A 25,654-nucleotide genomic window follows, 5' to 3' on the forward strand; every position below is an offset into this window, starting at 1 on the left:
AAAGGGTGTGGTGAAAGGGGAACCTTCCTGCACTGTTGGTGGGAATGTAAATTGATACAACCACTATGGAAAACAGTATGGAGGTTCCTTAAAAAACTAAAAATAGAACTTCCATATGACCCAGCAATCCCACTACTGGGCATATACCCTGAGAAAACCATAATTCAAAAAGAGCCATGTACCACAATGTTCATTTCAGCACTATTTACAATAGCCAGGACATGGAATCTACCTAAATGTCCATCAACAGATGAATGGATAAAGAAGTTGTGGCAATATATACAATGGAATATTACTCAGCCATAAGAAAAAATGAAATTGAGTTATTTGTAATCAGGTGGATGGACCTAGAGTCTGTCACACAGAGTGAAGTAAGTCCGAAAGAGAAAAACAAATACCATATGCTAACGCATATGTATGGAATCTAAAAAAAAATGGTACTGATGAACCTAGTTGCAGGGCAGGAATAAAGAGGTAGACTTAGAGAATGGCCTTGAGGACATGGGGCGGGAGGGAGAAGCTGGGGCAAAGTGAGAGTAGCATTGACATATATACACTACCAAATGTAAAATAGATAACTAGTGGGAAGCAGCCGCATAGCACAGGGAGATCAGCTCGGTGCTTTGTGACCACCTAGAGGGGTGGGATAGGGAGGGTAGGAGGGAGACACAAGAGGGAGGGGATATGGGGACATGTGTATGCATATGGCTGATTCTCTTTGTTGTGCAACAGAAACTAACACAGTGTTGTGAAGCAATTAGACTCCAATAAAGATTTATTAAAAAAATTACTATGACTAATAGGGGATAAATATATAAGATAAAGAAAAATGCTCCAGCAGTTTTTTTCATTGCCACAAGTACACCCAGAGAATTAGAGAATTGGGAAGGCTCATTACGGTGGTCATCTGACTTCCTAAAACTTCTTTTTTTTCTTTTCCATTATGGTTTATCACAGGATATTCAATATAATTCCCTGTACTATACAATAGGACCTTGTCATTCATCCATCCTATATATAATCATTGGCATCTGCTAATCCCAAACTCCCATCCCTCCTCCTCCTCCCCCTCCCCCTACCTTGGCAACCACAGGTCTCTTCTCTATGTCTGATAGTCTGTTTCTGTTTTGTAGATAAGTTCATTTGTGTCACATTTTAGATTTCATATATGAGTGATATCATATGGTATTTTTCTTTCTTTTTCTGACTTACTTTGCTTAATATGATAATCTCTAGGTCCATCCATGTAGCTGCAAATGGCATTATTTCATTCCTTTTTATGGCTGACTAATATTCCATTGTATATATGTACCACATCTTCTTTATCCATTCATCTATCAATGGACATTTAGGTTGTGTCCATGCCTTGGCTATTGTGAATAGTGCTACTATGGACATTGGGGTGCATGTATCTTTTCTAATTAGAATTTTGTCTGGATATATGTCCAGGAGTGGGATTGCTGGATCATATGGTAGTTCTATTTTTCATTTTTTAAGGAACCGCCATACTGTTCTCCATAGTGGCTGTGCCAATTTACATTCCTACCAACAGTGTAGGAGGGCCTATAACCCCTCTTTTTTTTTTTTTTTTTTTTTTGCGGTACGTGGGCCTCTCACTGTTGTGGCCTCTCCCATTGCGGAGCACAGGCTCCGGACGTGCAGGCTCAGCGACTATGGCTCACGGGCCCAGCCGCTCCGCGGCATGTGGGATCTTCCCGGACCGGGGCACGATCCCGTGTCCCCTGCATCAGCAGGCGGACTCTCAACCACTGCGCCACCAGGGAAGCCCTAAAACCCCTCTTTTAAAAAAAGAAGAAGATGAAAAATCCTAGAAATAGGGAATGTAAATCACAGAAGGGCAAAAGGAATTCCCAGGACCAGAGCAGAGGGAGGTCCCTGGATAACACAGCCACAGACCTGGGAGCCAAAATAAAAATAAAAAAAATTGTTGTATGAACAGATAACATGAGATCCAACCTCTTACAAATGTTTAAGTGTACAGTATAGATGGTTCACTATAATCATTGTGTGTACAGCAGACCTCCAAAACTTAGTCATCTTATGTAACTAAACTTTATACCCATTGAACAGCAACTCCCCATTCTCAAAACTCTTAAAGGATTCAGATTCACTGAGGATGCTTTAACGTTTTATAGAGGGAGGAAAGCAGTCTCAAGGAAAGAATTGTGAAGAAAAGATAAGAGATAACAGCTATCTGATTGTTGCAGTATTGATACAATGCTGAGAAAAAAATATATGTTGGGCATTCCAATAGGTCTCAGACTGAGCTTAGAGAGGTCAATTTGCCTTCTGGTCTTTCTGTTTTCACTGGGGTTTTTTGTACAATTCCTTCACTCTAGAACTCACTGCTGCTTTCAACTCTTGGAGTTATTTATTTAGCTAGAATTGCATAATCTCCTTGGTTTCTGTAGTGTAAATTTTCTGTCACCATCCAACTTGATATTTTTACGGCCCAGTCTGTCCAGGCTCTTTAATGTGCCTGTGCTCATACATTTATTTTTTGCTTTTCATACATAATCATATGTTTTTATTTTACGTAGGTGAAAGAAGGAAGGACAACCCTTTTCCTAAAGTCTGTTAAATAAAATGTTTACTAGCTTAAAGAGTGAACTCAAAAAGATGAAAATCATATTTGAACCTATATTCCCTAGTTGGTATCTTGTCTTTGAACAGGAATTCTGAATCTCATATTCTTTTATTAAGTTCTCTGGCCCATCACGTCTCTTTTCTCTGTTTCTCATTGCAATAAAAGCAAGCCATTTTAAAAACAAACCCTGCTGTGTATGCATAATAAAAACCCTTTAGAAAAATCCCTTTTTAACAGATCATTAAATATTATTGTTTGTGAGGGAGTAAAAATCCAAGATTCCAGAACAAACACATTTTTATTCTTTTGTTTTAATTTTTCTATTAGGATACTTAAACAGAAAGTGCATGCTATTTCTAAAATAACCACCCCCCCCAAATAAAATCCACATGCAAGGAAACTGAATACCTCTTAATAAACAGACAAATAAACAAACAAATGAATAAAATCCTTCCCATATGGCCTAGAGATTTAGCTGGTGGATTAGAGGTGGACCTTCACCTAATTTGAAATTTTATATCTTGACATAAGTTATCAAGTCAGAGCTGGCAAGCGCAGTAAAAATAAACATATCCTCCCTAGTTTTATTTCTAATTTCTAATATGATGATGTAGGCTTTGCTTTCCTCAGTAGTTGCAGTATCTATAAGTGGGGGAGACTCCAGTTGAATTTTATGAGGATAAATGAGTGAAAGGGCAGGACAATATATCAGTTAGAGTTGAGAGACACAAGGCTACAATAACTGCAGCCCAATTATTCCAATCCTAGACAAGATTTTTGTCTTTTCGGATGAAAAATTTGCATACATTGTATTTTTGGAGCATACCAAACTTCTTATTTAGGGTTACTTTACAGTTTTCAATATACTTTGTAATTCTATCTTGAGACCTGATATGATGATCCTACTTAAGGAATGCATCATTTTATGGAAGTAGGAATAAGAGGTGGAAGTACAGATTCAAAGGCTACTCATTAAGATGTATTCTGGTGGTGGTGCAGTTCTCTGAAGATCCCTGTGGCTCTGCTCCCAGGTAATTACTTCCCCTGCTAGCAGCTGGCAGGAAACACAGGGCAAATATGAGAGATGACACTGATCGGTATTGACTCAGTAAAACCGTTGTAAAAATAATTAGCAACAGTGCCTTTGGTTAAACACTGAATGCAATTACTGTATTACAGTTATGGCAATGATTAGGAACTGTTTTCACAGAGAATATGAGTGAATAGTACAGGGATAATTGCTGGGGTAATTGAGAAATTTTCTTTCTAAGAAAGCTGAGTGGAACCTCTTCTTAAAGGCTGTGTTCACCTTTTATACTCAAAGAGTAAAACTCTGTAATGGCCACAGGATTTCTTAGCCTATCACCATTTCCTGGGGCTTCTTTCAATACTGGTTTCTTGAATTCTACCTGAACTTCTTATGTCACCAAATAGGTCAAGCGTGATCATCTCAGCCTGGTCTATGTACCATTTATTGATCTTTGCTATCGTTTCCTTCATTTCTTTCTCATTTATTTCTGTTCTGATCTTTACGATTTCTTTCCTTCTGCTAAATTTGGGGGTTTTTTGTTCTTCTTTCTCTAATTGATTTAGGTTTAAAGTTAGGTTGTTTATTTGAGATTTCCATTATAAAGTTTTTTTTCTAATTATATGCATGTTTTTGCTGTTGTAAACAAAAATGATAGAAATTGATAGAATTAAACCAATAAAGACAAACATTAACCATTCTCATTTGCTCTTTGATCTACAAAATCAGAATCTTCTGTGTTCTATGTGACCTTTAGCCTTTGCAGTGTTGCTTGCAAAGTATTTCACTGTTTATTAAAGGCACATGGAGCACCCAGTCATTCAAGCAAAGGAGCTGTGAGTCTTTAATCATTGATTTCACTTTTTTTTTTGTACTTCTCTAATGCTGACATACAGTCATAGTTGTACTAAAATCAATTATAATGTAAATCATAATTTCTAACTAAGTAATGATCTTTACATATAGTTCTTATTATTGAGTAATTGTAGCTCTAGTTTAGCTCCTTGTTATGGAAATTTTTACCCTAAAAGGAATGCATATATTTGAATTTTTCATTCAAATTGTACATAGTTTGTTTAAGTAAGTTTTATAACGTGAACAAAGAATGACCACCCCAGATCACTTTCACTGAACTACATAAAGTCAAAGCAGACTACTCATTTCTGTGAATCCTGTGTTCTCAGCACTTCATGAAGAGTTATTCAATATGCATCACACTGGGGGCATACTCTTTTAGTTATGCTGCCTATATTTAAAAAGTGCTATCTTCAAGCTTTTAATGAATAATCATTAATATATCTTGTAATTAAACATGGTTTTCCCAATGTATTCCCAGTGCAAATTCTCCCTTTACATAACCATATTGATTGATCTACATAGAAGGCGCTACCAGTACACCTTTTTATCTTGTAATAGTTTCACAAGTACCACCTCACAATCTTTTCATCTGTAAGGCTTTAATGTCAGAAAGGAAGATTGATGTTACTGCTGTTATTGAAATATTAGGTTTAGACTAAAGTGCACTATGAAGTGACATGAAAAGTTCAAGGCATCTCAACCCTGACAGAATCTACTCATTATTTAATTAGGCTCCAAAAGCTCTTAGCAAACACATCTGGCCTTTGTCAGAACCTTTCCTGATCAAGAGACACACATCATTGAAAGGTTCAGTCTTAAAGATGCCGTATTATACAAATCTAATTCTGATATTTTGGAATATATTATAGAATTTGGCAAATCATGAGTCCTGAGATAATTCCCTCATCCTCTCTGTTTCTTTTCTGCTATAATTCTACATCTTCTTATCTCTTTCTTAATTATTTTCACTCTGTAAAGTTTAAAGTGGAATTCACATTTAAATATATAATTTTCATTTAAACCGTACTGGTTTCTTGATCTGTGCCTATCCAGTTAATGTAAAAGAGCCTTTTTTATAGGTCTAAATTTACAAAAATATGTGTTTCAGAAGATATAACAACATAAGCATTTGTTTCAAAATGGGAAAATCTTACATTTGTTACAGATTTCCTGGTTAAAGTGTTTTGGTCCCAGTAATAATCTCAAGGAACTGAGTTAGAAAGCACAATCTGCATTTTTACACATTTAGACTTTTTAATTGTTTTTTTTTAAATAGACATGTTATAACATAATTGAATATTACAAATGATCTACAGAAATTATCATAGTCAAGTAGAGTTAGACACTTTTATCCCAAAATTTTCACAGATGTGCATCTGAGTTTAATCTTTTCAGGGCTTGAAATTCATGACTAGTTGTAGATCTAGTTTAGGATTTCATGGCTTTAACAATGTTTTCAGGGTTTTTGAGGCAATGCATCTCAGAGCCTAACTCAGCATAAGCTCTGAAGTCAGACATCTGCCTCTGACTCCTGTTTCTGCCACTTCCAAATGTGACCCATCAGGTAATATAACCTCTCTATGCCTCGCTTTCCTCATGTGTAAAATAGTCATAATAGGTGCTTCCTTTATAAAGTTATTGTGAGTTGTAGGTACAATGCTAGCATATTGCACTTAGCATGGTGCCTGGTCCATAGTAAGCATTCAATAAATGTTCAGTATCAGTACAACCTTTGACTCACTTGGTAAAATATGAACTAAGTATAAAACTGCCCTGCTTGTATTATTATGTTTGCTTCAGCTCATCTCCTTTACTAGTGACACACAGAAAAACATGACACACGGTGATGTGTTGCTATGGGATGGTGCGATACAGTTACTTTACTCCAAAACGTCATGATTTTTTAATTTAAGCACATTTACATAATAAAGCAATATCAACTTTGTGTGTGTGTATATCTTTGTGTTTACTTTGCACCCCAGTCTCCTTCTTGAAACAGACCTTTTCCCCCAGGACTAAGGAATGGATGAGGATAGGTCTGGAACAATAGCAGTGGCTTCCCCACCCTGGTCACAGGTTTTAACACAGGGATGGGGGGCCCATGGTCCCGTTAGTAGAATAAAAGTAAGTCCTTGACAGGCTTTCAGTTGTATGTATTACTTTTGAAATGATTTGTTCATAAATACACACTGATTATATATTTATTTCTGCCTAACTCATTCTAAATTTCCCCAACTTTTCTGACCAGTAACATAAAATATTTGTTTATGCATTAAGCATTAAGCATCAGAGTTTTCCAATGACGAATACAACCATGTCACTCAACTTGCTTCAAGAAGAGAGATTTCAGTTATATTTCAAGGCTGTTTGCATCTAATAAAATATCTAAACAGGTTTATAAAAATGATTTTTCTGGTGAGATTAATATTTTATTCTGTCTAAAATACTTGTCCAACAGGTGGAACTGGCTAGAGGGATCACTGAGTCAGACACCCCCAACACTGTTAAGGCTTCCTTTCCTCTCTCATTCTCTTCTACTCTAGTTGCGGGCTGGGCACTTAGTCATCTGAAGTCACATCCAAGAGCATTTCACCAGACATGTAAAGGTCTTCTCTTTCTTTCCCCCCATCAACAGTTTAAAATATCCCAGGGATTTCCTGCTATTGAACTACCCAGGTTGCTTGCCTTCTATCTGTCATCTTCGCCTTAGAATATGGGGCTGAGTAGGTAAGGTATTATGGTTGTCCCAGTCTAGGTTATAAATATACTTCTTGGGCTCAGAGTCTATTACATAGATGGTTAGGGGCGCCACATATATTTTCAGACACACATACACACACAGGCAATAAAGAATTTACTCCATATGTATAAGTATGATACAAAACAGAGATCAACCTATCATTTGCATAGGTGAAGAATTAAAGACAAAAATACATATGGTGTTTAGGATAATACTAATTATCTCTAATTTGGCTTGAATAGGTTGGTAATAGAAAATGAGTTTTGGAGTTTAAACTGGGACCATGTCATGGGAAGTCTTGTTTGTGTGGTAAGAAATTTGGATTTGTTTTGAAAGCCATTGTCATTCTCAGAGAACAGATACTATAAGAAGAGCTATGTTTCAGTGATATGTATCTAGGTTCTCAGCGTGGATAACAGGAGGTAGATATTAGAGATGAAAAAATCTCTAGAATGTCATTTCAGTAGATTCAGTAAGAGGTTAAAAGGTCATTACAAAAGATTAACGAGGATCATAATTCTGAGGGTGACAACTGGAATGAGGGAAATGATTGAGATGCTATCAAAGTGCACTCAATAGGGTTAGGTAACTGTTCATATGAGGAAGGGATCAATAGAGGGGTAGGAACAGGAATAATGAAGATGACTAAGATTTCAAACCTATGAGATTCAGAAGATTGTTGTGCTTTTATAAAAAAGAAAAATAGAAAACGTTAGAGGAGGAACTGGTTTATAGGGGAAAGAATAGTGAGGTCATTCGTCATTTTTTGGCATATGGTGTTTGAAGTTTAGATGTCCAGAAAGCAGTAAAATCTAGTTGCTAGTATGTCAAAGAATGGTCGGGCGCTAGAGATGTGTATGGAATCAGTTATAGATGAGAGACAGTTTGTGATATATGTATATATATAATGTGTGTATGTAGGGTGGGGAAGGTGAGTGTGTGTGTGTGTGTGTGTGTGTGTGTGTGTGTGTGTAGAAAGAGAAGAGTGTATTGTGGGAACAGATGTGACATCGTTAGGGAACTGTAAAATTCATTATGCAAATAATAGTTGATTTACATAATTGGGGAAAACTTACACTAGACATGATAACTGTTTTCCAAAATCTTAAGGGCTATTATTTGGAAAAGATACAGGATGGCATTTTGGCAGAGATTGCAAGAGATTGTGTTTTAGTCGAGAAACTAAGATCCTATAATTCAGATCCAATATCATCCATTATTAAGGATAATACCATGTTCACTTATATAAATGCCATAACTCAGCATTGACCAAGGGCCAGACATTAGACTAAATAGACTTGTGTTAGTTTCCAATGGCTGTTGTAACAAATTACCATAAATTTGGTGGCTTAAAACAACAGAAATTTATTGTCTCATAGTTCCAGAAGGGTGAAGGGCAAAATCATTTTCACCAGGCTGAAATCAAGGTGACAGCAGTGCCACACTGCCTCCAGAGGTTCCAGGGGAAAATTGCCCCTTCCAGCTTCTGGTGGTTGCCAGCATTCCTTGATCCAGCCAAATCACTCCAATCTCTGACTCTGTGACCACATTGCATCCTCCTCCTGTATGTGTATGAAATCTCCCTCTAACTCCTTCTTGCTAGGATACCTGTAATTAATTTAGAGTCCAACCGGAAAATCCAGAATAATTTCACCAACCCCAAATCCTTCATCACAACTGCTAAGACTTTGTCATATGAGGTGACATTTACAGGTTCCAAGGATTAGGACGGGATGTCTTTTCTGGGGCCACTTTGCAGCCTACTGTTAGGCTCTTCCTCTTACATAGCCTTCCTTAAAGCAGTTCTAGGAGGGAGGTACCATAGTTTTAATCCTTCTTAAGCAAAATTGGAAAATGAATCTCAAAGAAACATTTTGGCACATAGCTAGTAGGTTTCAGAACTTTACTTCAAACACTGTCTTGCTGTTTTCAAAGGCTGAGCAGTTTTTCGTTGTCACACAACATGAAATTAAACCTTGCTGTAAACATTTATGTTTCCTTTTTCCATTCACTGTATAGCTGCTTCTATAACAGGTACACTTTTATACATCTCAAAGGGAAAAGAGGTGGCACTCACATTAAACAGTATGGCAGCTGTAAGAAGTGTCATCTCGCTGGCCATTGTTGGAAGTACTTGGAAATGTTTATTGGTAGGAAGGCACTCAGATTCTGAAGAGATCTGACAAGCAAATCCCCTTAGCTATGACTTTCTGCCGGCAATCACTGCTGCTCCTGGGACCCAAGAGTATTAGCCTGGTTTTGTTTGTTTGTTTCCTTTTGTTTTGTTTTATTTTTGCCTCCTCACAAACTCTGCTTCCTCTGTTGTCATCAGGTTTTTTCTTTTAGCAGTTTGTAACAGGCAAGGATAATTTACAACCAGCATGGGTTTTTGTTCATTTCAATTTGTTATACACAGCACACCCTAAGTGCACCCCAACCTATAGTTACAGGGCTCCTTTTTATCCTCCCACGGCCATCAGATGTGCTGTGGATACAACCTCTCAATCCTTGCCAAGCACCATGTAGGTATTAAGATCCACAAGTTACAGATATGGAACAAGCATGAGTGGGCTTGTGTTCACAAATTTGAAAGCCGGGTAAATTATCCCTCTTATACAGTATGTGCCTGTGATAAAGGAGGTCATTAGAAGATGGCTACTTAGGCACATGGGGAAAATGTCAGACATCCATCAATAATAAGGTGTGGTGAATTCAAATCTGGGAACCTAGGAATGAGCAGATCTTAATTTCAAGATTCAAAAGAAGCCAGGGCATCTTTCTGGAGTTCTTGTTTATTATTTTTATTTTTTAATACAAAATGGGTACATGTGCCACAGAATCTTAGCTCCCGTGAGTGAATATGAAGACCAGTTTTAAATGTAGACTTCTTGCAAGGTGTTGGTAAACATTTTGCATGTGACAGGGATTCTGAATGGACAAGTGAACACTTAATACCTTTTCTCCTAGGCATATTTATGTGCAAGCATCAGGTACAATCACATAAGTGATGTAGAATTCTCTGTACAACAAAGAAAAATGTCTTTCATTACTATATGTGGTTCCCCAAAACTTTTCACTTCTCTTTTGTAACCTGAAGGAGATAACATAGGGACTTTCTCGAAAGAATATTTTCACTTACTAGAGAGACTGTGAGGTCCTTCTTATAGATCACTGCTGAAAGTTCATATCTTCACCCTTATTTTTTGTTTGTTTTTGTTATACCCTATGAGCTTAGTTATAGTTGGGTTTATATCTTTTAGTTAAAACAAAACAAAACAAAACTTCTTTGGGGATAAAAAATTCCCTATGTGCTTAGACATTCTTTTGTAGATTATACTAATTTCACTTTATTCAGTTCAATAGTTACTAAATAATTATGAGCCTTGTCATGAGGGTGGAGCTCCAGGAAATACAAAGATAAAATAAAATCTCTGTTCAATAATGACTAACAGAGATTGTATGAGTGTTTGTGTGTGTGTCTTGTGGGGCAGAACTCAGGGATGCAAGTTAAAGTTAGTATAAAAATAACTATTATTTGAGACAAGATAAGCTCAATACTTGGTAGACTCAAACAAAGTGCAGTGGGTCATTAGAGAGCAAGAAATCACATCCAAATGTGAGAATGGATGGTTTGATGCTGAAAGCACCATTTGGAGCAGGCTTTGAAAGTGTTACTGTCCTTTGGAGCAAGGAAGGTATACAATCCAGAAGGAGGGAAATAGCATGGATAAAGCAAGGCATTTACCAGGAACAATAAGTGTATTTTGGCTGATATATGGGGAACATTACAAGATAGGCTGCAATAATCATTTGGGTCACACTGAGGACAGTTTTCAGTGCCAAAATGTGGCACAGAGTTTTCATTCTATGTGCAAAGGAACTATTTAGAAGGTTTCTGTACATGGAATTAGACTTTAGGAATATTTATTTAGCAATGATGTAGGGAATAGTTTGAAATCAAACTAAAATGGAGTCAGAGAACTGGTTAAGAGACAGTAGGAAATAATGAGAAACCAGTTATAAGCGGTGAAAATGGGAATAGAAATGAAGGGGTAGATTCAAGTGCCAGTGTAAGAGTAGAATTAAAAACACTTGGAAAATAATTGGAAATAAAAGAGGAATCCATTGGGTAGTCAAAGGTGACTTGGGTATAATCTATAGAAATAACTAACAGGAAGATACAGATTTATAGAATGGGAGGAAGGCAATAAGATTACTTTTAAAACTTCCTCCAAAATACGTTCCATTAAATGTATATTTTCTCGTATATTTTTTCCTAGTGCTACATTACTTTTTCTTATTCACTTATTAGTATCTTTGATTCAATGATAAAACAAATCATCCTCTTGAACTGAGTGATACAAGGAAACTTAAGACACAGTCTCTGACCTCATGGAAATTACAGTTGACCCTTGAACAACATGGGTTCCAACTGTGTGGGTCCACTTATATGCAAATTTTTTCAATAGTAAATACTACAGTACTACACGATCCACGGTTGGTTGAATCTGAGGATACAGAACCATAAATACGGAGGAGCCACAGGTATGGAGGGCTGACTGTAACTTATACTCAGATTGTTCACTGCACAGAGGGTGTCCCTAACCTCCATGTTGTTCAAGGGTCAACTGTATAACCTTTTTGAGGAAGATAGGACACTGGATATGTGACATTGGAACGGACATTTGTGTGTGGATTATGGGAGTATCATTACTACTCAGTGGTCATTTAGGTGAATATTTAGTAACATAAAAGGTAGTGAATGCTAAGTACCAAACAAATGATATAGTCAGTAGTAGATACTATAGAAATTCAGTCAGTAGTAGGTACTATAGAAATTCAAAGGAGTGAAGATCATTTTCATTTTATTAATTTGGTTAAGCAATTACTCTGATGAAGGATTCATGATAGGCTACAAAGGCACAGCTTCTGTCTTCAAGGCATTTACAATTTAAGGACAGGGAGATACACTGTAAATAAAAAGATAGAGTAAAAAGTTAACAGGTACAAGAAGAATCAGAAGAGTGGGTTAGTGGCCAATCATGTCAGTGTGGAAGAAAGAATACCACAAAATGTTTCTCTTTTCAAATTACCCTTCTTTACTTTTCTTTCCTATTCACTTTCATTCATAGAAGTGGTCAAGTAATGATAGTAGAGATTATAAAAAACATAAAGAAATGAGTTTAATTTTTCTCATATAAAAATTAGTTTTTAAGTGGTGGGGTGGTGGTGGTGGTGGGATGAACTGGGAGATTGGGATTGACATATATACACATGTATTAAATAGATAACTAACAAAAAAACTTAAAAAATAATAAAAAAAAATTAAATAAATAAAAATTAGTTTTTATTCATTCAAATAGCCTTTTTACTCTAAGATGAATGCATCTCCCATATGATCTTTAAATTTCAATTTAGTTTTCAATACTTCAGCTAAGGGGGGAACCACAGATACAGAGGAGGGCTGACTATAGTTTATATGCAGATTTTAACTGATGAATTAAAAATGATCCCCTTTCCTTAGCTCATTCCAATCACCATTTACTCCTGCTCTCTCCTTCCTGTCCCATTCACACTTTAGATATAGCTGCATTACTGTGCTTGTCACACTAAGCCTGGACTACTTGATTCCAGGGACTCTGTGTGTGTGTGTGTGTGTGTGTGTGTGTGTGTGTGTGGTGTGGTGTGTGTGTGTGTGTCCTTCCTCTTGAAACTAACACTGTGAGGCCTGGTACATAGTAGCTGCTCAACAAATGTTTATCAAATTGAAATGGACTTTTTCCCTTTTTGACTAAACTGCTTAATACTTAGAGGCATGTGGTGCTAATATTTAAGACAGATTGGTTCATTCTGTTCAAGTACCACATAACCATTCACACACCATTGAGTTTAGTACTATTAAAGGGTAATTTCCCTTCTGGGAATTGTGCCTGTGGAAGACACATTTTACATATTCAGTCTTTTTTATCATCACTAGGCAGGTAAAGAGATTAAAATAAAAGGTTTTTTCAAGTGTGCAGTTATCCACATAGACCTTACTTGGAAATCCCTGTGTATTCTGAGAAAAAAATAAAGAAGTACTAGTACTGAATGTGTCTACACCCAGCACTACCCAGTAGTCACATGCCTTTTTTAAAGATAAAAATATTAATGATTAATTTCTGTATGACACTATTCACCCAAGTGACTTAGAAAAGCTATCATTTCCTCCTTTTTCTATAAGTATAATAAAACCCAATGTAATTAATTGAAAACCCCATTTTGCCCAGTTTTACAAGTTTTGGCCCACTGTGATATCTTCAATGTAGTATATTTTGTTTAATGTAATGTTTTTACTATTACTTTTAATTCACACATTTTAATAACTCAAAAGAGAGCATTTGTGTTTTATTTTCTCAAATAAGTTCCTTTTTGGACATGAGAATTCAATACTTAATAGCCTCTCAAATCACTTATAGAGAATTTTACAGCAAAACTGCTTTGACATCTATTATCTCCTTTCTTATATGGCTATATGACTAGGAATTACTATTCTTGTTTTTGTTTTTGTTTTTGTTTTTGTTTTTGCGGTACACGGGCCTCTCACTGTTGTGGCCTCTCCCGTTGCGGAGCACAGGCCCCGGACGCTCAGGCCCAGCGGCCATGGCCCACGGGCCCAGCCGCTCCGGGGCACGTGGGATCCTCCCGGACCGGGGCACGAACCCGTGTCCCCTGCATCGGCAGGCGGACTATCAACCACTGTTCCACCAGGGAAGCCATGGAATTACTATTCTTATTTCATTTTTAATAGACTAAAAAAAACTCAGGCTTAGAGAAGTAAGTGACTTGCCTGAAATTCATATGTTCATGGGTTCTACGTGTGGACCAAAATTAGAATGGAAATATTTGGATTCCTCATTCAGTACTGTCAATATTCAGATAAACGGCTATTCCATACTATAGCCAAATAGCACTGGATGTTTATTCTGTATAATAATAATAATGAGCATTTACACTTGCCGGGCACATCCTGAGTACTTCACATGTGCTAGCTCACTGAATCCTTGCTGCAACTCAGTGAAGTTTAAACATGAGAAAACAGAGGCCCAAAGAAAGTAAGTAACCTGGCCAGAACAGCACACCTAGTAAGTCCTTGAACTAGGATGTGAGCTCAGCCAATCTGCGCTGTGTTGCCTTAAGCATTATTCTCATTGCTGGCGTTTCAGTGACAAGGATAGATTTAATGAAACAAATGTAAGTTGATAATCTCTTATAGAACTACCCTTCCTATCAATGAACGTGGAAGAAAGTTATCCTTGAACCCTGTAATTCTGTGAAGTACTTAAGTTGAAATTGAATTTGTTTCTCCATTCTAAGAGGTAATTTCTATTAACGGAGACTCTTTCATGTTTTATATTTAATATTTGATTAGAATTTTATTACATGGAAAAGTCTTTCCTATTCATTATATAATTTAGAATTATAGAACTTTATAACATACATGAATCTAAGGGCCAAGCCAAAAATTTTAACCAGCAAGACCAAATATTAGAGAGGTGATATGACCAGCACAAAGTACTTGCCTAGAGAGGCTGAGACAAACTCAGACTCAGCTCTTCCAAGGCTTTTCCCACAGTGAAGAAAGGTGTGAGCATAATAAAGGAACAGAATGTATGTTACGTGTGTGTGCATGTGTGTACTGACTGTTCTTTTAAAAATTAGTTGTGGAGCAGCATGACCTAGGTAGCTGGCTTGCAGGTCTCCTAGGTAAGGCTATAAATCCCCCTGAAAGACAATCAACTCCTGGATGAAAATCCTAGTCTATGTAATGGCACATAGCCAAATGAAAAGTGGAAGATTTAATTTTCCAAATACTTTTTGGAAAGTTTCTAGCTGCACATATATATTGGACTTTTAAATAACTAATTCCTTTTTAAAATTAAATCTTAAATAGGTGTGAGATTTGCTTGTTCACTGATTTGTTGCCTATTCTAATAATTATTCATTAGTCTCTTTATGTGATGGAAGAAAGCCCAGCTGATTAAGCCACCAAATCATACTTCATTTTCTTTTCTTATGCTGTCTGATTGGTGCTGCAACTCAGAGGGCAAAATGCTTTTAGGAAGATCACTTAGATATATATTTGATTATATTATTATTGGAAGAAACACAGAGAAGTTTCTGACCATCGTGCTGTTCCCATATATACAGGACTTAGTGCTATTTAAATTATTATTCATGTTGTGCTAAGGCATTTCAAGCGGCTTCGGATCATTGAATGGAATGACGTCAAGTGTTAAACTATCCCTGGAAGCCTACAATTAGCAGGCATCCACAGAAAACTAAGCAGCCAGAGTAAATGATTATTTCCTCTTAATTCATTTATTTTTCTTACATTTCATGTCATAAAAAACACATAAATCATTTTATTGTTATATCTTTGTCCCAATTTCAATCCACTGTTATCAGTAATGATTTAAAGTATGCTTAATCAAATAGCATTTATAATATATAATATATTATGCCTCATCAAAAATTCTGACATAAATCAAAAGGAGACTATTACCCTTAATGATTTATACAAAGAACTATCATAGTATTCTATACATTCAAAAGTGGGTTCTTGGGCTTCCCTGGTGGCGCAGTGGTTGAGAGTCTGCCTGCCGATGTGGGGGACACGGGTTCGTGCCCCGGTCCGGGAAGATTCCACATGCCACGGAGCGGCTGGGCCCGTGAGCCATGGCCGCTGAGCCTGCGCGTCTGGAGCCTGTGCTCCGCAATAGGAGAGGCCACAACAGTGAGAGGCCCGCGTACCGAAAAAAAAAAAAAAAAGTGGGTTCTTCAAAAAATTAAAAATAGAACTAACATATGATCCAGCAATTCCACTCCTAGATATTTACCCAAAGAAAATGAAAATACTTACTAGAAAAGATGCATGCACCTCTATATTCATTGCAGCATTATTTGCAATAGCCAAGATGGGGAAGGAATCTAAGTGCCAATCAATACATGAATGGCTAAAGAAGATGTGATATATATATATATATCCTATATATATATAGGAAATAGGTGAGGGAGATTAAGAGGTACAAACTTCCAGTTGCAAAATAAATGACTCACAGGTATGAAATGTACAATGTGGGGAATATAGTCAATAACTATGTAATATCTTTGTATGGTGACATAAATAGACTTATTGTGGTGACTACTTTGGAATGTATAGAAATATTAAATCACTATGTTGTGTAGCAGGAACTAACATAGCTCTGTAGACCAATTACACTTCAAAAACAAACCAAAAATTGTGGACAAAATTAAGTTATGCATTTTCTCTTAAGTAAACATCTGAACCTATTTGGTCTCTTGATTGGGAGTCCGTCTTGCCAAAGATAACTTAAGAAGTAGGAGGGCTGAGAAATAAAGGTGTAAATTTATTAATTCTTGTTAATATCTGTACCTATTCCAAGTTCTTTTTTGGAAAAAAAAAAAAGGTGCTTTTAAGACCATAGAAAATTCGGGTTCCCACCTCCATTTTTTTTCATAGAGTTTAAAGTCTATAGTGGAAGATATTCTACAGTGCAGCATACATTTTAAACACTTTATGTTATAAAATACCATAAAATAGTCTGTGAACTTCACTGGAGCACCCATTATGTGCTTCCTTTAGATCCCAGCACAGTGCCTGGAACGTAGTGGTGCTCAATAAAATTCTGTTGGCTAAACTGATCAATGCCTTCTTCAAAGAAGTCTTCCTTGAGATTCCATCTTATACTACAAACAAGAGCAATCCATTTCCATCATACATATGTTGCATCCTACTGTATTGTGGAGTCTGCATTTGCTTGTGTGTATTTTGGGGAGGGGACGGGGAAGAGTCTTATTTCCATGAATAAATTATAATGCCATTAGGCATAATAACTGTATATATGTAATTTATTTAGTTAACACATGGACTTTATATAGCTCTGTATATAAACAGCTAGCCTAGCTCATTAAACAGTTTTTCCCCAGTGAATAAAAACAGAATGAACCATTTGCTTTGGAGGTACCTAGTATCCTCTTTCTGTACTGTCTTCCTCTCTGATGTTATTACTTTTCTGCCTGGGTATCTTTATCTAATGCTCTATTCCCCTGCCTATTAACAGGAAAAAAATTCTCATCAATCATTTATCCTTAAACATAAATTGGTTTTCCCAGGTATTTGCAATTTAATCCTTTAGTCATTATTGGGAATGAAAATCTTAGATTCCTCTATGGAGATTTCTGGTTAAAGAAATGCAGAAGATTGACAGAAAGGGTAAAAACCATTTATTTATATCCTACATTTTACTAGGCTTGTGGGCATCATGCCAGCTTAGGATCGCATTCTGCCATTAAGATAATTAGATAAGCAGATGCTATACCTCCTTCACCACTCTGACCTCCATATAAATACATACACACAAACCCTTCAGCAAACTTAAAATCTTCAGAGATGGGACTGAACATATGTACATTTCTTAAAAAATTACAATGATATACTCTCAATGTTGAGAATTACTGTACTAGGCCCTTTTGTATGGTATTTTATTTAATCTCAAAATAACCCTATGAGGGAAGTCCTAGTACTACCATTTTATAGATAAGGAAATTGAGACTTAGGGAAGCTAAGTATCTTGCTCAAGGCCACAAGACTATTTGCCAGAGAGCTGGAATTTGATTCCAGTTCAGTAGGACTTCAAACTCACTCCCTTTTCAATATTATTGCCACTAAAACCTGATGCCACTAAAAAAAAACTGATCCTACAAATAACACCCTTCTAGTCAATGGATGGTTAATGACCGGTATGGGTCTATCAGTCAAGGTCCCAGAAGAAAGAGAAGGCATATCCAGTTGAGTAATTTGAGCACAGTTGAATATTGTCAGTTTGTAACAGTGTAGGCAATACCTTCATGCCAGTTACAGTGGAAATGGTTGATACCTGTAGGCCTGAAGATGTGAGCCTAGTTTAATGGAATCCAGAAAGAGGGGTGGCAGAGGGAGGGGGGGAAGGTGAGAGAAGTGGAGAGAGCTGCCAGACAGGGCTGTGCCTTTTGGTCCAAAGATGAAACCAGATCACAGAAATCCTGGGGGTGAGGTCAGGTAGCGCATGATCTTGCCAGTCTTTATCGCTGGCTGAATCCAACTGAAAACCGCAAGGCAGGGGAGCCTAAGGACATGGTTTGTGCCCATATGAGCCACTAAAGACAGTGGAGGGTACAGAATGGATGTGGGTAAGTCAGCAAGGAGTATTAGGAAGTGTATCTTCTCCACCCCCATCCCTCAGATTCACCCCCTTTCTCTCTTACCATAAATGAAAATGGCAGAGACTTAAAGGAAACAACTGTTTGTGTCTGTTTTCTTTAATCCATGGTTGCAAATGCTTCTGAAATGTATTAGTGCACTTTCTTACTAACCTTTCATAAGCATCTGCATTTGTTCTGCTTTTACTGTATTGTGGACAAAGGAAGTATGAAATATTGGTTAACACCGTCTCTCAAATAAGTACACATTCTTTAAAGCTTTTTGGATTTTTTGTATGTTTTTGGTTAGGTTAATTCAGATATAGTTTACATACAGAAAAACCCATCCATTTTAGCTCTGCAATTCTGTGTTTTCACAAATGTATACAGTCCTGTATTTAACTCTACAGTCAAGATATAGAATATTTTCATCACTCCAAAAGGTTCTAAAGCTTTTAAAAATCTTTAATCCCACTCAACTAAATGTCTGGTATCAATGTTTTTTTCTTCTGATTTTAAATAGGAAAATTGGTGATAACATCCAACAGTGGGTAGTACTTAGTAAGTGCTATTATGAAAAGTATTTTTGTTGGTTTGTTTCCCCACCTTCTGACTTATATAAACTATTCATATTGGTTATTAACTCAATTCATGTATGTTAGACTGAGGAAAGGCTCATAATCTTGACTGCGTGTTGAAATCACCTGAATTTATTAAATGACCTGATGGTCAGGTAGCATTTCATTAAAGCAGGATGTCTGGGGTTAAGACCAAGGCATCAATAATCTAAGCTTTCCAAGTAATTCCATATGTGGCTAAAGTTGAAACCTCTGAATTAGATCAGTTGTTCTCAATTCTGGCTGCACAGCAGAATCCCCTAGGCAATTGCTTAAAATATTGATGCTTTTCCCTTCAATTCTGATTTATATAACTTGTTCATAAAAGTTGACTACAAGAAAAAAATAAGATTTGGGTAACTTATATTTCTGAATGGTTGGGCTCCAGTTAAATCAAGGTTTTATTATAGTTCTGGGTATGTGGTGGTATTCAATAAATGTTAGATGGAGGTCCTAATCCCACAGCAGAGTCAAAGAGAATAATATATGCTCCCTCTTGGAAATAAACTGTTTGTGTATTTGAAATAATTGTCTTGGCAAACTATCACTTTCTGAAAATTGTCCTCCTAGGTAATTTACCTCAAATGGTAAGCCTTTTAATTTAAGAGAATACTATATTTCAACCCTGTTTTTCAGCATAATATTAGGCACATATATATTTTATATCACTTTCATAATTCTCTCCAAGGAAATAGACAGGAAGCAAGATTAAGAGATGGAGGATAAGATTTAAACCAGCCTCTCTCTTAGAAGCACAAATGATGCTATTGCACTTCTGGGCCTGGAGAATGCTGCTACTTTGTAAAACAGAGCAATGGTACTTGCTGCTTTTTTTTTTTTTTTTTTTTTTGCGGTACGCGGGCCTCTCACTGTTGTGGCCTCTCCCGTTGCAGAGCACAGGCTCCGGACGCGCAGGCTCAGCGGCCATGGCTCACGGGCCCAGCCGCTCCGCGGCATGTGCGATCTTCCCGGACCGGGGCACAAACCCGTGTTCCCTGCATCGGCAGGCGCACTCTAAACCACTGCGCCACCAGGGAAGCCCACTTTCTGCTTTTATAATGGTGAAATATATATGCAAAGGACAACTAATGCCATTCGCTAAAACAGAACTGAACTGTCTAGTGAAATAGTTATGGGACTAGCAAAATATTTATATATGATATCTTTTTCAGATTTTAGGAACTAGTAACTGAAATAACAAGAATCTCTTTTGGCATAAAGTTACTGAAAATCTTTTATGGCATAAATGCTCATCAAGCAAAACTCCCGAATTTTATTGTTATAAATAATTAATCACCATGTTGCAGGTTTCAATATACATTAACAACACCAGGTGTTGTATTTAATCCTTCAAATATAAACTAGTGCAACAAACGGCATTTTTCTTAAATGTTCTTGGTTTAATATAAAAAATATAAAGCTTGCTTAATTTGACCTTCCCACTTCTTACTCAGTTTTCCTACTCCTTTTTTCCTTTTTAGGACCATCTCAGAAAATAGTGTCACCTAAACAAGAGCATGAAGACAGAAAACATGACAAAGTCACAGATAAAGGAAGTGAGAGTGGGACTTCCTGTAATGAGCTCTCCACTTCCAGTTGTGACAGCCACTCAGAGGCAAGCACTCCCCAGGACAACCCACCCAGTGCCCAGCAGGCGACAGCTCACCAACCTAACACCTTAACATTGGATCGTCCTTCCAAAAAAGCACCTGTGCAATGGATGCCCCCACCAGACAAACGCAGAAACAGTGAACTCTTTCAGACACTCATCAGCAAATCCCGGGAAACCAATCTTTCCAAAAAGAAAGTCTGTGAGAAGCTAAGTGTGGAAGAAGAAATGAAAAAGTGTATTCAGGATTTTAAAAAAATCCACATCCCAGATTATTTTCCAGAGCGCAAACGCCAGTGGCAGTCTGAACTGTTACAGAAGTATGGGTTATAGTAATTATCACATTCCTGCAGTACTTCAGTGACGTTCAGTGTTTACTACGGTGTCACCACCTGACTGTGTACTAACAATGGTCAGTGTGATTCTTGCTGCTCTTCCTTTTCGTGAACAGTGGATGTGGGACAGTATTTTCTTTCATTCTTTTTGTTGTTGTTGTTGTTTTTAGAAATATGATTTTTAAAAAAGAAAACTCGTACCTGTTGAATCAGATGGTGTTCCTGATTCAAACCGTTTTGCAAGAATGAAAGCAAAATGTGCATGACCAAGAAGCTTAGAATCTTGATTTTCGAACTGTGGTCATGTTTGTCATCTTGTAACTCACCAAAAACAAAATCGTCATATCACTCCAAGTAAAGTGACAATATGGATGAAGCCACATCAAGTAAAATGTTAGATCATGGTTTGGGGACCCAAATCCAAAACTGTTTAAATGTTAATGCAATAAAACAAGTATTATGTTTGCATGAGCACAAGGTTACAAATAATTCACAAGACGTAGGGAAGATTTGTTTGCTGCTTGGAAAGAAAAAATAATGAAAAAATAGCAAAAAAAAAAAAAAAAAAAAGAAAGGTTCAGGCAAAGCCTATAAATGTAAGCTGTCTAGGAGATTGAATCTTATTTGTTCTGGATCTGTGATTTTTTTGTGTATGTGTATGGTGTTCTGTATGTATGTTAAGATGATGTAAATATGCCTTATAATCTTGTGTTATGACACTGACATTCATCTATTAATGCTAGTCATGGTTATTTCTGTGAAATGAGTCCTTACATCACGCTGTGAAAATTGGTATAATGATGCTCTGAAAGATCTGACTATAATGTTAATCAAAATAATTGCGGGAAATGGTAAAAAGCTTTATGTATTTGTTTAAAAAAAGGAAAATATATTAGAATTCCTTGATCTCTATTGACTCTTCTTTTAAAATATTCAGTTGTTATATTGTCTTCAATTTGCCTTTAAAATCCCAAACTGGAGAATGATATGTTCAACCTTAATGTTGACAAGCTAGAGACTTGCTTCCAGGACATGGAAGCAAACTAAATGTCCATCGACAGATGAATGGATAAAGAAGATGTGATACATATATACAATGGACTATTAGCCATCCAAAGGAATGAAATTGGGTCATTTGTAGAAATGTGGATGGACCTAGAGTCTGTCCTACAGAGTGAAGTGAGTCAGAAAGAGAAAAACAAATATCACATATTAATGCATACATGTGGAATCTAAAATAATGGTACAGATGAACCTATTTGCAGGGCAGGAATAAAGACGCAGACATAGAGAACAGACATGCGGACATTGTGGGAAGGGGAGGGTGGGATGAACTGGGAGATTAGGATTGACATATATACACTACCATGTGTAAAATAGGTAGCTAGTGGGAACCTGCGGTATAGCACAGGGAGCTCAGCTCCATGCTCTGAGATGAACTAGATGGGTGGGATTGGGGGGGCGGTTTAGGAGGGAGATCCAAGAGGGAGGGGATATATGTAAAATATAGCTGATTCACTTCATTGTACAGCAGAAACTAAACATTGTAAAGCAATTATACTCCAATTTAAAAAAAAAAAAGATTAGGAAAAAAAAGAGCTATGTCTACTAAGGAGTCAGAATCATTTCCAAAGATACCTCCCAAAACAAAGAGAGAGGGGAGAAATTATCCTACCTTCCCACATTCCAATTCCCCACGAACACTTTCCATTGTCCCAATATACGTAGAAGCAGTTCGCAAAGGAGCCTAGGAAAATTAATTTAATAGAGATGATCCTCCTGTGATACAAAGCCTAGCAGTGCAAGGCAGGGAATAGATCTGAAGAACACTTCACATCCTACTCTATTTTTTCCCAACACAAAACTTCAAATAGAATTGCAATGGTAAGAATTTGTCTATCAGTCTATTGAGCACTTACCATACACCAAATATTTGGCTCAAAGGTTAACAACATATTCAAGAAATACAAATTACTAGCTATTGCCCTTGGGAAGAAGCTTATGGTCTGATTCTCCCAAATCATTACACATTCACCAGAGGCTAGATCATGGCTGGTCCCAATTGGGTTTACCATAGAATCAAGGGAGGAAGCTAGAATGAGGACTCTTCCCTGAAGAAAAGGAGACTCCAAAATTTAAAGATGAGTTAGACTAGAACTGCTGTATAAAACTTCTTTTCCAAAGAATCAGGAGATAAAATCTGGCGGATCACCATAAGTCAAAAGAGCTGGAAAGTCATTGAAGTTGAGTATTTTTGGAGAATACCTTTTGTTTGATATACAGTATTTACTTAACTTGTGACCTGGTGTTTTATTATTAGTTCAAGTGGAAACATAAATTGAGTACTAACTAAGATGAGAAAAGGAAACAAAATTGAAATTGTGAGATTTTCAATTTTGGAAAAATGGAGTAGATATACTTTTCCTTATTTCTCCCACTAAGTATAACTGAAAACCCTGGACATTATATACAAACACACTTAAGAGGCTCTGAAAGGCTGATAAAAGAAGGAAAGCTGGCTAGAAGCATTGGGATCAAAAAACAGCATGGTGACGGAATTTCTTGGGTTTTCTTTTTGTCTATATATCGCTGAAGCTGGTAACACAGCAATACTAACAGGTGCAGAAGAAGCAAGGCCCAACAAAATCCTGCTCTCTCTAGCCAAAGGACCAGGAAAGGTGCAACTTAGCAAGACAGAAAACATTTATAGAACAGCTGCTGTGCTGTGTCAGGTTGCAGGTAGGTAGACATAATTGTATTGCATAGTCATTTTAAGGCTCCCTACTTTTTTTAAAGAACTTAGCAATTTTAGTTTCACAGCAAAATTGAGAGGAAGGTACTGAAATTTCCCGTGTACCCCTTACCCTCCAATATGCACAGCCTCCTCCATTATCAACATCCCCCATCAGAATTGTACATGGTTATAATTGATGAACCTACACTGATGCATCGTTATCACCCAAAGTCCATAGTTTACATTATTGTTCACGCTTAGTATTTTACATTCTGGGGGTTTGGATAGATGCATAATGACACATACCCATCGTTATAGTATCACACAGAGTATTTTCACTGCCCCCCTAATCATCTGTGCTCTGTTTATTCATTCCTCACTCTTCCCCCAACCACTGGCCACTGCTGTTCTTTTTACTGTCTGCATAGGGTTGTCTTTTTCAGAATGTTATATAATTGGAATCATACAGTACATAGCATTTCCAGATTTGGCTTCTTTCACTTAGTAATAGGCATTTAAGGTTCCTCCATGTCTTTTCATGGCTTGATAGCTCTTTTTCTTTTTTAGTGCTGAATAATATTCCACTGTCTGGATTTATCACAGTTTATTTATCCATTCACCTACTGAAGGACAACTTGGTTCCTTCCAAGTTATGGCAGCTATGAATAAAGCTGCCATAAACATCCATATATAGATTTTTGTTTGGATGTAGTTTTCAACTCCTTTGGGTATATACCAAAGAGTATGATTACTAGATCATGTGGTAAGTGGATATTTAGTTTTGTAAAGAACTGCCAGACTGTCTTCCAAAGTGGCTATACCATTTTGCATTCCCACCAGCAGTGAATGAGAGTTCTTGTTCCTTCACATCTTCATCAGCCTTTGGTATTGTCAATGTTCCAGATTTGGGCCATTCTAATTGGTTTGTAGTAGTATCTCATCATTTTAATTCACACTTCCCTGATGATGCATAATGTGGAGCATCTTTTCATATGTTTTTCTCTCACCTATATGTCTTCTTTGGTGAGATGCCTGTTAATGTCTTTGACCCATTTTTTAATCCAGTTATTTGTTTTCTTATTGTTAAATTTTAAGCATTCTTTATGTATTTTGCATAACAGTCATTCATCTGATATTTCTTTTGCAAACGTTTTCTCCTACTCTGTAGCTTGTTTTCTCATTCTCTTGACATTGTCTTTCACAGGTAGAAGGTTTTAATTTAATCAAGTCTGGCTCACCAGTTATTTCTTTCATGGATTGCGTTTTTGGTGTTATATTAAAAAAGTCATTGTCATACCCAAGATTTCTCCTGTGTTATCTTCTAGGAGATTTATAGTTTTGCATTCTCCATTCAGGTCTGTGATCAATTTTGAATTAATTTTTGTGATGGGTGTAAGGTCTGTGTTCAGATTCATTTTTCGCATGTGGACATCCAGTTGTTTTAAAACCATTTGCTCCACTGTGTTGCCTTTTCTTCTTTGTCAGAGATCAGCTGACTATATTTATATGGGTCTATTTGGGGGATCTCTATTTTGTTTAATTGATCTATTTGTCTTTTTTTTTTTTTAACAATACCACATTTTCCTGATTACTGTAGCTTTATGGTAAGTCTGGAAGTTGGATCACATCAGTCCTCTAACTTTGTTCTTCTCTTTCCATATTGTGTTGGCTATTTTGAGTCTTTTCTCTCTTTATATAAACTTTAGAAACAGTTTGTTGATATCCACAAAAAAACTTGCTGGGATTTTTATTGGGATTGCATTGAATCTACAGAACAAGTTGAGAAGAACTGATATCTTGACAATGTAGACTCTTCCTATCCATGGGCATGAAATATCTCTCCATTTATTTTGTTCTTATTTGATTCAGTTCATCAGAGTTTTGT

The 25,654-nt window shown here is 36.8% G+C and overlaps 1 protein-coding gene across 2 annotated transcripts in view; it reads left to right on the forward strand.

Annotated features, from left to right (window-relative positions):
* KCTD8 (potassium channel tetramerization domain containing 8) overlaps positions 1–21,941 on the forward strand; it is a 255,814-nt gene extending 233,873 nt beyond the window's left edge. Inside the window, exon 3 of one of the 2 annotated variants that reach the window (XR_007477203.1) lies at positions 20,573–20,708. Coding sequence is in view for 1 of the 2 variants with exons in the window: in XM_004268311.3 (XP_004268359.1) it covers positions 20,573–21,033 (461 nt within the window). In the remaining variant the exon portion in view is untranslated. Of the gene's footprint in view, positions 1–20,572 lie in introns of both variants that reach the window. The other variant, XM_004268311.3, reaches the window with a different exon arrangement.
* Positions 21,942–25,654: the final 3,713 nt, after the last annotated feature.

Source organism: Orcinus orca, chromosome 4 (assembly GCF_937001465.1).
Source record: "Orcinus orca chromosome 4, mOrcOrc1.1, whole genome shotgun sequence".
Taxonomy (NCBI): Eukaryota; Metazoa; Chordata; class Mammalia; order Artiodactyla; family Delphinidae; genus Orcinus; species Orcinus orca.